Genomic DNA, 15275 nt, shown 5'->3' with positions numbered 1-15275 from the left:
TCAGCCTAGACAGGAACACTGTCCACTTCAGTGTGTACACTGACGACACTGAACCTAGCCAGACTGAAAAAATGGATGGCACACCTACTCAGGCAACCACAACATCAAAACGGCCCCCTGAATGGTGTATAACTACCTGAGCAGTGTGTGTCTGACTGAAATTGCTGGGGCTACTGTTAAGCAATCTTGGCAGGCAATCTAATCTGTGCCAAAAAGGTCATTGCACCTCTAACTGCCTCTCAGTCAAATTATGCACCGCCTCTTTGCCCAGCAGCCTCAGGGACATAAGCTTACTCCTATTCTTCATCACGATGTACATTGGATGAATAAAAAACTTCAATGTCTCCCTTACAATATAGCCGGTATTTACCTGTATTGCTCTGCAATACTTTGCATGACAATAATCTTGTTTGCGTTTAGATGTTAAGTTGTCACATGCATAAATCACACTTTCCTTGTTGGGTCACATTTTGCAAGCTGAATTACATTTGCCATGATTGTAAAAGATTGTAAAGTGTTAATCTACATATGTCACCCAAGACAGGTGTGTCATGCCACCGCAAAGAAAGGGGAAGCAGAGATCCCAGAGAAACAGGACATGAAACATGGCCTCTCCTCCACCTTGCTGCCATGACACTTATCTGCCTTTCACAGTATGTCACAGGTCAGAGTTCATCCAATCAGGATGGCATTTACCATGTATGCCTGCCAGAGAAGGGGCTCAAAGCTGCCATCTCTCAAGGTTCTTTACAAAGATGAGCGGTGGGCCTCTGTTCTTCTTTCAAGACTTCACCAAATCTGCTCCATCTCTGCCTGTGACTGCCATTGCTATCTCTTCATCAGCACACCAGCCCTGCTAAGCCACGGACACAGGAGGCCTTATAGGCCTCCAACACAAACTGATCCTCTTCGATTTCTCTCTTCCTCTTGGTCTCCCTTTTCCTTATCATGCTCTTTTTGTTTGGTTTAAAGCGTTTCCTGTCTGCTTTCTTCCTGGGTCCTCAAAGAGAGCTAGAGAGCTGCTTGGTGCTTCAGAGACTATAGCCCTCTTATCCCATTGAAGACTCCTTTCAAGCCCCCCTCCCCAGTCTAGCTCCCCCTGGGCTGCAGGGATTCTGCAATGCAGACCGATTGAACGCTTGAGGACTTCAGCTGAGCTTTCAAGGGAAAATCCACCTTCTGAGCATCTTAGAGGAAGCTTTCAAGTGGCCCCTGGGCCACTGAGTCACTTCTGACCAGGTCCCCCCCATATCGCCATTACACTGGTGCCTGTGCTGAAGATAAAGGTCTGGTGAGCTTCTGTACAGACACATGGCTCTGTTCACATGCCGAATTGATCTGGGCCACCATCTGTCCAGCCAGGCGTTAGAGGAGCAAGTCCATTTCTTTTCTTAATCCACACAGCTTTGCAATCTGTTCTCTCCTTGGGATCGAACAGCCTTTCCATTTAAGAGTGCAGAAGTTTACAAAAGACCACTGAGGGAGGAGACAAACTCCTTTTCTAAATAAGAAACGAACAGTGAGGAGAAAAACTGAGATCGTTTTTGATAGACATTCACTTAGCACTTCCTGTAAAGTGCCAGCCTAAACTTAACTGAATAAACCAACCCCTTTCAAAACAACCCATCCAACATTAAGAAAAGTTCCAAGATAAAAATCTCAAGTATGGAGCATGACTGACACTTCCTCCCTAGTGTAAAAAATAATCTGAGGAGGTAAATTATTTATGAACCAACTAGAATTCCCTTGAAAGTGTGGCAGCACATCAAAAAGGGTCTTAGGGAGCGTGTGTGTATGTGATAGAGAACATCCCAGGTGAGCGGCGTTAGGTTGGGAGCTATAATTGCATTCCTGCAGTGAGGGAAGCCCACGGGTCAGCGGCCCATTTTTCTCACACACAACTCTGTACTGGGTGAGGAGGGTCAATTGCACAGCTAAATGTGTTTTCCTTTGACTCCTTGAAGGCCAAGCAGGGCTTGCCAGAACTCACCTTGTCTGGACTACAGATGCCTAGCCTATAAATTAACACACACGCCACTTGAACAGGTTGATCTTGGGGTACACCGAGAAAGAAATGTAAGTAGCCGTATTAAACAGCTTCAATGTTTTTGGTGACCTTTGTAAGCGATCTTCATTAAACTTTTAAGAAATGTTTCTTGAGCACCAATATTAGAGCATATTAGAATGACTTCTAAAAGATCATGTGACACTGAAGACTGGAGTAATGGCAGCTGAAAATGCAGCTTTGCCATCACAGGACTAAATTACATTTAAAATATATTCAATTGGAAAACATTTATTTTAAATTGAAATAATATTTCACAATATTACAGTTTTGCCTGTTTTTCCCCCCCAAATAAACAGCCATGGTGAGAATGAAACTTCTTTCAAAAATATAAGAAAATGCAAAAAAAAACACATACCTCTGAAACCACCTTCCAGTAACGTAGTAGCTCGGACCCTCTTCTGTCCACACCACTCGTACTCCTCAAACCGCGTTCCGTTCTCCCCTTCGACATCGGCAAAATCCTCTTCTGTTCCACCTTCCCTCTGAGAGAACAAAACCACTTATCAAACATGTACCAACACATTTAAATTGGTTCATTCAATATAAAAAGACAAAACCACAAAGTGTGACTACATCAGAGGAAATCAAAGCAGCGCTTTCAAATCCACTAACTTCTAATGATGTCTAATTTTAGGAGCTATCAAACCACATGCAACAGAACACCTGAATCCAACCACCAAGAGTGCATTAGTATTATAAGAACTACTGGATTAGATGGGTCAAGAGGAACCTGCTATATAATAAAGAGGGAAGTGCTGCATCCTGAACCACTTAAATGGTTAAAGAGGGAAGCCAGTCAGACTCCTTGAACAAGTTTCCATTGAGATTTTCTATAAACTCAGTGTTAAATGACAATACAGTAGAATATCTATTAAATAGGTTCAGGATGCCAAAGTGCCAGCCAAATCTAAGTGAAGGAGGAGGAACAGAACTAATCCTTCAACTATTCCCTGGACACCCATGTAGGAATACAACATAGGTGTAATCATAAGGAACTAAATCCCAGAAACATTAATATGCGTGTGTGTTTTGTCAGATGACTGATGTCCAGGGAAAAGTGAGGGCAGAAAGGCGAGAGCTTCTAGAGGAGGTTGGAGGCCCAGATCTCTGGGTTTATGAAGCTACCTTGAACAGACATTGTTCCACATGCCTACTCATTTCCTCCTCCGTTCCTGTCAGCGGGGCGCTGCACAGTGGACATACCTGTCCATCCTCAGGCTTTCGGCGCTTCATCTTCCCAATCCGGGCTGCAGCACAAGAAAAAAAAAAAAAAATATATATATATATATATATATCAAATGATAATGCAATGGAGCAAATTGAACATCATATATACTATATACATAATCTATACTGGCACTGAGTGGGGAATAGGTAATGATTAAAATAAAAAAATATGTATATTTATGACATCATTAAAATGACTTTAGATTTCTGTTCATTTTAGTTATTACATTTATTGATTTACACACACACACACACACACACACACACAGAGAGAGTCAAACTGAAAAGATTATTCAGGCAAGAAGGATGAGATGCAAAGCACAACAGTGATATGATAGGGCTCAGAGGTGAACTCTGTCCATTAGGCCTTTGCACCAAAACACCAATTCCTCCTTGATACATCAGGGACAGGCACGAAAAAACGGCCCGAGCTCTGATCTCTCGGGGTGTCTCGCTCTTCTCCCTCCCCTCCCCGAGCACATAATTAGAAATTTAACACAGCAGAACAGCGCCTATTGCGCCGTAAGTCTCTGTCGCTTTTTCTTAACTGCAAATGGCGTGTGGGGACATTAATTTTTAGCTGGCTGTGATTGCGAATGGAGCCGAGGGGGACTGGAGGAGGAGAGGCAGGAGCTTCTGCCATTACCTCCAGGAGAGGGAGAAGAGAGAGAAACACTGGCCACGTTGACAGTAATGTGGGGGAGATGGGCATCATTAAATAGCACGAAGAAAGGCAGATTAATTGGGCACAGCAGGAGTTTTTCCCCACTCTGAAATCACCGCGTCTCAGATGAGAGGTGGTATACTTTAATACAGCCTCGGGTTTAAACAAAGACAGCCCCATTTACCCTTACAGTGCCTGCGGCTGCGATAAAGGGTGGAGGGGGTCTTACCATGCCGCAGGCAGCAAGGGGCTAGGGGCACTCCTCTGGGCACTGGGATTGGGGGACTTTTGAAACTTTCCTTGGCGTTGCGCCTGCACCAGCAGAGGTCATCGACTGTTGACACATGAAAAAACCAAGGGTTAAGGAGATTCTCTGCTTGGGCAGGCGCTACAGTCAAGGGAAGCGCAAAATCAGGTGGCCACAATTGACTACAAGCTATACTAACTATAATAAACAGCCATGTTATTTAATATATGACAGCTTAGGCTTGTAGAAAATCACCTAATATGTGGCAAGGGGTGCTGTGGTTGACATGGATGTCAAGCTTCTGGCAAGGCCACATGACAGACCCCAGTGATGCACCCTGAAAGACGAGAAGCTCCTTATTCGTGCCAGACGGATACCAACACCCAGAATAACAACTGGCCTCGGGTCAGTGAGCTACCAGCTCACACCAACCCTCCCCACGGGGGCGGCTGCTCCATCACACCCACCGACTAATGACTATGGGTTGGGGTTCAGATAAACATACAACATGACTAGACCCGCTGTCAGCAAGACGAGTCTTCAGAGCATGTCAAGTGCTTCAAGTATTGCTCACTGAGCAGAATGGCACACAAATGCCTTAAACTGTATTATTTTATCAGGTAAAGATTATAAATGATCTATCCACCATCCAATATTGCAGACATTTTTGTCAGGTGTTTATAATAAGCTGACTTAGACAGGCATGAGTATTTATTAAAATAAACTAATAATAAGGCCATTATTTTTCATCAAATACTACTGCATGTAAACAGACTCTAGAAGATGATGTACTATAAAAATACAATTTATTTAAATAGTACTACTTATGTTTGACTAAATATCGCAACTTTATATTGATATAAATGTTATCAAATAATATTCATTTTTATTTTAATAAACATTACAGAGAGGAGCTTGCTAGGTAAAGGACAGCTCTCTATATATTAACTGCACTTTGTACCAATGATATGAAGTATTAAACTATTAAATATATGTCAATTACGTTTTTATAAGTCATATGTCAACAGATAATCGCTCATTAATATCACTTTCCTTGTTCCAGGGAGAAAATATACATACCATTCAATCGTGTTTGCCTGTTAGCTCGAACTCGTAAAAATGTCTGCATGTGGGGGGAAAAAAGAACAAAGAAAAATCTGTCAGTCATTTAAGTTTATTGCTTATTTCTATATAAGGACTATAATGATGCGCGCATCACAAGATTGCGCTGGATTCTGCAGCAGATCCCTGATGTCTGAATGTAAACAAAACCTACTTCACTCTGGCCATTGCTCTGCAAATCCTCTTCCATTGCAAACGCCACAACCCTCCAAACTCATTTGGTTTACAAAAACATGAAGCCCGGATAACTCTCCTCCAAAACGCGGATATGAGACTCAATAGTCAATTTACGAAGGATGAATAAGGATTTAAAATATTAGGCTTACTACAACAGTTCGTCTCAGCGCGCCATGGCCGCCATATTGCTACCGGTCACGTGACCGTCACGTCAGAGTCAAAAGTTGCAACTGATGCAGTTCCTTCTTTCGCCACTGGGGCGCAGCAATATGTAAACGACGCATATGATATGTGTTGCTTGATTCATTTTTGTAAGACACGGGTTCTCAACTCTGGCACTTGAGGTCCATTTTACTGCAGAGTTTAGCTCCATCCCTAATCAAGCTCTTTCAGGATTACTAGAAAGTTACTGACAGGTCAGTTAGATCAAGGATGGTGGTAAACTCTGCAGGAAAGTGGACCTTGAGGGCCAGAGATAAGAACCCCTGGTTTAAGAGGTCTCAACAAACTCTTCTGGTATAAAAAATATGATTTATTCAATACTTTTCTTTCCTTATTTCTTTTTTGGTACAATGAACTGTTCTATATATATATATAAGATGTGAAGACTTATGCAACTGTGTGTAGACTATACCTTCCAATATATTTTGTTACAAAAAAGCAAAAGTATCAGATTTTATACAACAAACACCCCGCAAATATATTTTAAATGTTACCCAACAAATATGCTGAACATTTTTATATAAAAAAAAAAACTGGAAAGATACACACCTATCAAAATAATTTAAGTGTATATATATACTTATATGTATATACATAGGTTCAAACTGCTCTAACAGTTGGCGCATGTATAATGTCTAGAGGCAGAGATCCCTTCAGAAACTCTTGAGCCACTGCTGTCAGTCTATTTTATGATATATCAATGGCACGATGTGTCCACACGAGACAGATTGTGTTACAAAAAAAGATCATCATGACTTTTAGGAAAAGGAAATTAGCATGAGGTGATTTGAGCAGCTTCATTAATAAATAGTTCTACAAAACAATGATCTTGAAACGGTGCCATTATGTATTTAAGGCCCCTTGACAATCATTGTATATCAGTCAGTAGTACTTTTAGTTTTGTGACATTAAAGGCAAATTCTAAAGACTTATCAGGACCATGAAGGAGAGGCTTCTTATAGCTAATGTGCAAAGATCTGTCGGGATGTTGCTTCAATTGAGAAATTCTCCCACTTCTAGGGTTGAGGGGAAACCCACAGCTTCAGGGTGAAGCAGGAAGAAAACAAACATGTCAAGGACACTGGCGCACAGAGATGATATCCGGGGGGATATCTTGGGGGCGGTGTAGATTAGCCCAGGGTTAAACTATGGATGATTACATATCAGAGCAGAACAAACATTACAGCCTGAGTAAACCTGGGGCTGGAGATTAGCAGAACAGATTTCAGTCTGTATTAATACGTCCAGCAATCAGATCCAGTCTGGGATAAGATGGAGGATATTGTGGAAGTGTTCCCAAGCTAAATTTTTTAATGTTTTTTTTTTTTGTCATTACTTTCAGTTGACAGAAATCCAGTTTCATTACATCTCAGGTAAAGCACCAACTTGGATGGATTTCACTTCAATTTGAAACTCCCATATATTGAGACACTCTCAACAAGCTAAAACCCAGTGAAATGAAGGGCTGCATCAGAGTGGAGGGTTTCAGTCTGTGCAGTTGTGCTCAGAGTGTCAGAACTGCACAGTCTGTCACTCTGCACCTGTGACAGACACTCTCTGTCTGAGGCGTCCCGTCTCACCTGGTATCTGTCAGAATGGTGAGCTTCATCAGAGGAGAGCGGGGACACAACTGGAGACTCGCCCTCACGTTTGATGTGCACTGACAACAGGAGAGACTGTCGAGGGAGAGAGAGAAAAACAAAGGAAAAAAAGAAAGAAAGAGGTGAGCAGCCATCCAGACAAATGTGTCATCCACTGAACTGATAATGTAGCCAGTTTAAAAAAAAACACAAGAACTACAAAACCGGTGTGTAACAATATGGCTGATTGTTGACAGATAACCATTAACTGCCATTTCAGCTTTAAACTATGTGTTGACAGGACAACAGTGTTTAGAGTAATGGAGACTTCGACAGAGGAACAGACAGAAAGCAGGACACCAGACGGCATGACAGGACACTTTGATCGCCTATAAACATATCGCCGTGTGCCTGGAGATGTAACAGGCTTGTTCTTCTGAAAGTCTAATTGACTTAATTTCTAAAATGACTGAGGAACGGGGGAAGGGGAAATACTGCTTGCTTTCCCGAGAGTCTTGATCTCCGTCCTGCTTTTATGAGGTGGCTATAAAATATTTGTTTTTACAATCTGCTCTGATTAATCAGAGTGAGAGGAGGGGTTGCTGCTTTAGTGGCTGACAACTGTAATCTAATATTAATATGTGAAAAATGGCAGCCTTTCTCTACGGGGACAGTAAATTAGACATTATGCATGGCTCCTTATGCTTTTGAATCGCAAGGTCAGGAAACAATTTATTTGTGATCTCAAAACCTTTGGAGCTCAGGGAATACGGTGTGTGCCAGAGAGTGAGTATGAGCACTAAGTGTTTACACTAGTCTATACTGTATCTAGTGTGTGATGTTTAACTGTTTCAATGTCTAATGAGAAATGATAATAAACCCAAAATAACACAGAACCAGCATGTTTAGTACCAGGTAATCTGACTCGAATGTTACAATGTAAAAAAATATTAAAGATAAAGGTTATATACTACTGTTCAAGTTTTGTGATCAGTAAAATTATTACAATTTTTTTTTAAAAAGGGTCTCTTATACTCAACAATTTTGCATTTAATTGAAATATTATTAAAATGTTAAGTAACTGTTTTCTTTTTAATAACTTATTATGTTTTATTCACGTGACGTCAGAGGTGAATTTTCAGCAGCCATTCCAGTCTTCAGTGCAATACAATCCTTACAAATTATCTTAATATTTTCCTAATAATCTTAATAATTTCTTATTATTATCAACATTGAACAAAAATGTACATTTTTCAGGATTACTTGATGGATAAAAAGTTCACAATTATTTTTGTGGCATTTACTGTCACTTTTGATAAATTTAATGCATTCTTGCTGAATAAAAATCATAATTTCGTTAAAAAAAAAAAAATCTTACTGACCTATTGAACCGTAGTGTATAAATCATTATCTTTGCTAAAAGATTTATGCATAATAAATTGAATTACTGTGCAATATGAACCTCAACAGATTTTGCATTGAAAATTACCTTTATATTAACATTTTATCCTTTAGGCATTTAATCATTGTATAAGTTGCACATTAAGGTGTAGCACAAGCAGTAGCAGTGCTGCAAATGTTAGCATGTTAACTGTGCCGCCTACCACTGTTGGCCTTCGCCCTGTTGGATTAGACTGGCATGGAGTCGCTATGGCAATGCCGGCTTGAGAGAGGGGTAAAGATGGGCCAACTCGGCCCAGGGTTAATCCCCTTTAGAACTAGCGAGCTGGGCCTGATCTGCTGCTTGCCATCTTTTAAAGGAGAATCATGGACCTCCTCCGCCATCCTAGCTAGCCTCTTCATTTTCCACACACTCCTACGGAATACTAAGTGTGTGCTATAGAATGCTCAGTCACGCCTCACACGGCCTGTTCTCTAACCTGCTCCTGTGTCTTCTGGCTCTCATGCTCTTTCCAGAGTCTCAGTTTCTCTCCAACCGTGGGTCAGAACCAAAGGGTTTGCCCTCTGGATAAGGGACAATCAAATGAGGATGGTTTATTATTATCACCATTCTTGTTCATTTCTTCACCAAGAAATATGCATTTATTCTGAGACAAAGTAAAAATATATATCTCAGGCATCAGGAGAATGTCTTTAGTGAATGTGAGGTTGGCATTTGCAAAGGTTCATGGCATCATAAAATCCCAAAACTGAAAGATAAATGCTTGATGTGTCGCAATACTCTCCATTGACAATGTCATTTAAGCCTGTAATTTGTTATCCTTTAAAATCATAGCTCAAAGGGATACGTTCATCAGAAAAAGACAATTCTGTCATCATTCACTCACCCTCACAGGTATAACTTTCTTTTTTTTATGGATATTAAAAAATATATATATTTAAACTGTTTTTGTCCATTTGATGAAATGTACAAAATATTTTCTTTTGGTTTAGAACAAAATAAGGGTGAGCAAATAATGACAGAGTTATCATTTTGGCTGAACTATACCTTTAATATCCATGCTTGGAATTAAGCAGAGTTGTTTGTAGCACATTAAAACTCTCTAGCGAATCATGTGGTGACTGCACTACATAATTTAATCAATGTGGTTGCAGATTTAATTGAGATTTTAAGTACACTTGGCCTCTTCCTCCTTTTAAGACAATGACACTGAAAAACACGGGTATCATTTTCCATGTGCAGGTCTTTTGAATAAGCAGCCAGGAAACACTGAGAGCTCTAAATAAATTACAGCAGAAAATAAAGCCAGATGTTTGCGACCACTCTCTCTTATAGTGACACAAGACTCTTTTTTTTACGTCTTTGTCTATGAAATAGAGAACTAATTGCCATTAATTGTGGCTGAGCCTATCAGTGAACATAAAGATGGTGGACATCTTACCTTCGGTGTGCCTGGAGCTGCATTGATGTCCTTGTGTGATGAGTTCTTGCTACAGGGAAAAAAAGACAATGTGAGACATGGCTGTAACCAGTAAACTTCTTCATATAGCTATAACCAATGGCATGTAATCAAAATTGAGAAAACCAAATGTAAAATGTAGGAATTTGCCATAAAAAAGCCACATATTGACCATTCTTCTTATTTTCGAGGTCGATGTCTCGATGTCTAGCTGGCTACAGCTCTCTGTGTAATCGATGAGACTGATACAGACTCAAAAAGGCCATTCAAAAGGACAATTTCACAGCTGACGTGCACTGATGTTAATTTCAATGGAATGTGATGTGCAGGAGCAACTTGTTGCCATGATGGCTGATCTATTTTGATCATGTGTCACAGGCTGCACTGGCTAAAAACCCATCTCTTTTTGACTGAACAGAAACTGCAATCTGTCACTTCGGAGAGATGCAACTTCTGTCCCCTGAGGAGCTGGGCAACACACGTCTCCTCCATCAACACTCTCTTTAGCTCAGTCATATTGAGCATTCCCTTGTTGGCTTCACTTAGGACCCGAGCTGGCCTTCGAGAGGACAGACAAGACAAAAGAGAACAAAGCCGCACAAATCACACTTTTAATCATCTGGAGATGGAAAATGGGTTGGGGGGGAGGGGGGGAGTCGAGAGCAGTTTCAAACCCATCCTCTATGCCACTCAATCCAGGCAGCCCTGGGTCATGCTGTATTTGAAACAATTACTGTCCAAAAGTACGACTGCTAAGCAGATTTGGGTTATAATTTTTTTATTGAAGTAATCATTCTCATGGATGCTTCCATCCAGACCTGATCCCCCCACTGCAGTTAGACTAAGGCAGAAGGGAATAAATGATTTTGCGGTTATTTGATTTGTCAGTGAAACGCCTTGGGCACTTAGGACTTTGAAATATGTTGAGGACAATGCACTGGCTTGTAAACATTGTATTAAAGAGGCAGAGAATGGCAGAGAGAGAAAAAAAGTGTGTGGGGGGGGGCGACTCCTTGTCTCTGGCGGGTGGATTGTACATTGAATCTTTGCCTCGTGGACATTGTGGATTGAGGATGACTGATTGGAAGGCAGGAATTATTAAACGGGGCGGCTAAAGCATCCGCCGACAATAGGGAAAGACATATCAAATCAGATTCCTCTCTGAAACATTAATATCTTTCCTGCCATCTCTCCTTCCATTACTTTTTTTTTGCCTCTTGCTTTTTTCGCTGTCTGTCTGTTTCCTTGTCCGTCACTCTCGTTGAATCTCTTGTTTAGAGACCCATAGATGGGCCACTGCTGGGTGTTTATGAAGCAGCATGATGATGACCTGAGAAACAATGACGGGGTAACATCACCCTTGTCATGTTCATTTTAAATCATGCATTCACACCCAGGGAGACGGTTTAACTGAAACTGAATTAGCCTGCACCCTAATCTGAAAGTCTGATCCTGCAGGCACACGTGTCACTGGCCAAATGAAACAGAGAGTTTAGTTTCTGCTGTGACAGATGAAGTTACAGTAAAGTATATGGACTGCCTAAAAAGACTCAAATGTAATGAATGACAGGTGGAGGCGGGGTTTGCAGTGTTGCCCCACCCTTACACTCAGGTAATAAGCCTCTAGCCCACCTTTTCTGTAGTCGTCATGATTGATCTGACAGCAAGGGGAGGAAAGAAAGAGAAGGGGACAGAGAGAAAAGATGAGACAGAGGAGAAGAAAGATACAACACAAATCAGGAACCAGGCCTTGAGGGGATAAATTGCCCCATCGGTGACAGCGTGCTGTTTGCAAGATAATAAACGGACTCCTAGGCATCATATATCTGCCCAGTGTGGCACAGTGAATCTCTGTGACCTCACACATCTCCTCATGTCAAAAAACAAAACAAAACAAAAACAACAACAACACTAAGATACACTTCATACACTGTAGTGTTCTAAATGGCCCCTCTGCACTTATTGGACACCCTAGTCTCTCAAAATGTTCTTTTCCAAGTGGTGCCACAAGCAGGCAAGGCCAATGACAGAAAAACACTCTTTACTTGTTTAGAGTTGCCACACAGAAACTGAACTATAGGACCTGAGGGACATTATGTAATGGTATGTGTATGGAAAGCAAGTCAATTTAGGACTAGTGTGCAGACAATAATGTATAAATCATGAGTACTTATTGCAGTAAAAATAATCTGCGTGTGATCTTTAGGCAAGATGCTGTTCAATCGGACGAGGCAAAAACTCAGTGAGACTTGCAAATTTGAGATGTTACTCGATAAGCAGAGGGTTTAAAATGTTTTGATGTCAAGGACCCCAAAAATATGAAGAGGAAATTGTGTGAAAAGTGTGATATTAAAAATTACATCATTGGCATTTATCTTGTCATTGTACTAAATTCAAAATGAATTAAAATGTGAATATAAAAATAGTATAATATTAAAAATATAATAATCATTTAAAATCATTAATTATAATTAAAAACACATTTTATACAAATGTTCACAATAAATATTGGTCCAAAGGAACTGAAAGCATTTAATTTAAACTTTCTTACAATTTCCTCTCACATTTTTCAAAAAAAAAAAAAAAAAAAAAAAAAAAAAAAAAAAAAAAAAGTTTGAACCTCCTGCTCTAATGTAATGTAACAATTAAATGAACAATGAAAAATAATTTTTCTCCCACAAGAGATTTTTGAGGGGAAGGGCAACAAGATGATGAGACTTGGGACACAGTATTAAGATCTCCCTTATATACAGTAGGTATATGAATTCATACAGCATGAACTCTGACCCTTCACCAATCAGTTTTCATCTTTTTGAAATTCTCAGTTTAAATCCATTCCCCATATGCGACTGACTCCAAAATCCCACAAACTCCATGCACTGGACAAACCAAGCTTTCCCTTTCCCCTCTCGCAGCCAAGTTCAGCAAGACTGAGAAGAGAAAATTGAATAAATGCCAGTCGACAGTTGGGGGGTTGTAAACTGGAGATAAAGATTGCTTTTCGTGTCGTTTGCCACCCGGATCTCCCTCGCTCCGCTGGAGGCAAATTGATTACGTGGAGAAGCTGGGAAAGGGTGGGGGAATATGTAGATTGCTGTGGCCCTCAGAGCAGGCAGACGGGTAAAGGGCATGATGGATTTCCATTTCCATACATGAAGAGCAGAGGACAAGACAGGGAGGGGGCATGGCGATGCGGCCACAAGGGAGGGAGAGAGAGGGGAGTGCGCGGCGGATTCCAATCTCACACACACTCACCCACTTCCACTCAGACATCTGCCTAATGCTACATCTTAAATAGCTTTCCCCATTTTACATGCACTCAAGTCTCATTTGGTGCAGAATGAAACGCTATCATTAAAGGGAGATTTACTACAAATTGCCACAAATTCGCCATGTCACTTCCAATGATCTGTGTGTGCTAGCGTGTGTTGAGCAGAGCCCTGCCTGGGAGGAAGTATACAGGGAAGGAAGCCCAGAGTTTCACACTGATAGCAGTAGAATCGATGAAGCAATGCGGTGACTTCTCTATGTACTTCAGGAATGCCTATAATAGTTCAATATTCTGGATGCAAATGTTGATGTAGATTAACTAAAATGGGATCATTTTAATTTTACTGCAGATTTACAGGGAAGATATTAGTAACTGTTGCAATACTACTAAACCATGACAAAATTTGCATGATGACTAATGCAATGTTTTAACCAGATGATAAAAGTATTTTTATAAAAAAAAAAAAAAAAAATTAAATTTAAAAACAAAAATGGATCACTTTATTTATTTTGGGTAACCAGAGTCATATCTAATTGGTCCAAAATTATGCTCAAATATAGACATCAAAAATGAAAATTCCAAGCAGAATGAAAAGAGAAAATACTTCAGTCTTTCGATTATGGCTAACATTATGAATGCAGTGAGGTAGCATTCCCATTTTACTCACTTAAAGGCATTTAAACCTCTACTTTCAAATGCAAACAGCATTTTATCTCTTTCAGTCCATCTCTCACTTTCTCTTTATCCTAAATCAGTATTAAGTGATTGGACTGCCTTAGCCTAGGAAAATAACTCTCTCGGCTATAAGCAGAGGTTAAAAGGAGCGCAGGAAAGGCTAAATCATGGGCCTGTAATGCAGAGGGGCATCCAACCCTGACAGGCCTGGAGCAATGATGCAATTTCCTTAAATAACCAGCACTATCAAACAGGCAGGGGCAACAGAGGCCCAGAGCCATGTCAGTGTCCACAGCCACTACCCGCAGGGGAGGGCAACCCACTGCCCTTTATTAATTATTAAAACATAACTCCTCACCGCCGTGTGATGGATAACACTCATGCTGGAAAGACATCCTGCTGAGAATTAATATCCCCCTCTCGCTTTCTCCCTGTGTCCCTGTTTGAAGCCCAGCAGAATATTGTATTAAAACAAAAAGGGGGATATGCAGCACAATGTGTAGATTCAAACGACATTGTATCTTGTTATGGCTAATGTTCCTTCAAGCTCACAGGATGAAACTTCCTGCCTTGTTTGGGTGGGCGATGTATGAGAACACAGCGATTTAACAGGGGTTAAGTTGATGTACCAATCTGAAAGCCTCAGGCAGTGGATGAATGACGGTACTTTGCTGGATCTCTGTGATCATCCAGCCATGCTTACATGAAAGGCCTAAGTGCATGTGGGCTGATGGATGATAGGGAGGAAAATCACCTGTTCTGCTGCTGGTCTTTGTTATCACTGGAGCATTACACCAGTAGCAGGTGTCTTCACTGCTGATTTTTAGACCAAACACTTATGTGAGGGAGAGCAGCCAACGTGCTTCATTTGTTTGGGAAACATTGACAAGAACTGATGGAGCTGTCAGAAGACGGCAGGTAGAGATGTGTGAGTCTACCTGATGTGCATGTGGGTGAGCCTGTCCATCTCCTGTTCCATGTGCTCCTGAAGTTCTCCTGGACGCAGCAGCACCTGACAGATGGGGCAGATGGGAGCCTGACTGTCATAGAGTGACACCTTCTTCTTACCTGAGAGAAAAACGGAAAGATAGAAAAAAAGAAGATGAGGTTATTTATTATTATGAAAAAGTTTGGGAAATTTGTAGACATGACTAAACATTC

General features: G+C 40.8%; 1 protein-coding gene across 10 annotated transcripts in view; it reads right to left on the bottom strand.

Annotated features, from left to right (window-relative positions):
* LOC128030726 (E3 ubiquitin-protein ligase RNF220-like) overlaps positions 1-15275 on the bottom strand; it is a 120217-nt gene that overhangs the window by 17072 nt on the left and 87870 nt on the right. For 3 of the 10 annotated variants that reach the window (XM_052618605.1, XM_052618595.1, XM_052618662.1), the window contains exons 3-9: positions 15053-15182; positions 10151-10199; positions 7308-7403; positions 5287-5329; positions 4189-4293; positions 3194-3315; positions 2424-2550 (exon numbers count right to left, since the gene is read on the bottom strand). In XM_052618605.1, coding sequence (XP_052474565.1) covers positions 2424-2550; positions 3194-3315; positions 4189-4293; positions 5287-5329; positions 7308-7403; positions 10151-10199; positions 15053-15182 — 672 coding nt within the window. Of the gene's footprint in view, positions 1-2423; positions 2551-3193; positions 3316-4188; positions 4294-5286; positions 5330-5482; positions 5713-7307; positions 7404-10150; positions 10200-15052; positions 15183-15275 lie in introns of those variants that run through there. The other 7 variants (XM_052618612.1, XM_052618674.1, XM_052618632.1 and 4 more) reach the window with 4 other exon arrangements.

Source organism: Carassius gibelio, chromosome A2 (assembly GCF_023724105.1).
Source record: "Carassius gibelio isolate Cgi1373 ecotype wild population from Czech Republic chromosome A2, carGib1.2-hapl.c, whole genome shotgun sequence".
NCBI lineage: Eukaryota > Metazoa > Chordata > Actinopteri > Cypriniformes > Cyprinidae > Carassius > Carassius gibelio.
The sequence above is the reverse complement of the archived record's forward strand: the minus strand, read 5'-3'. Positions and strand labels throughout refer to the sequence as shown.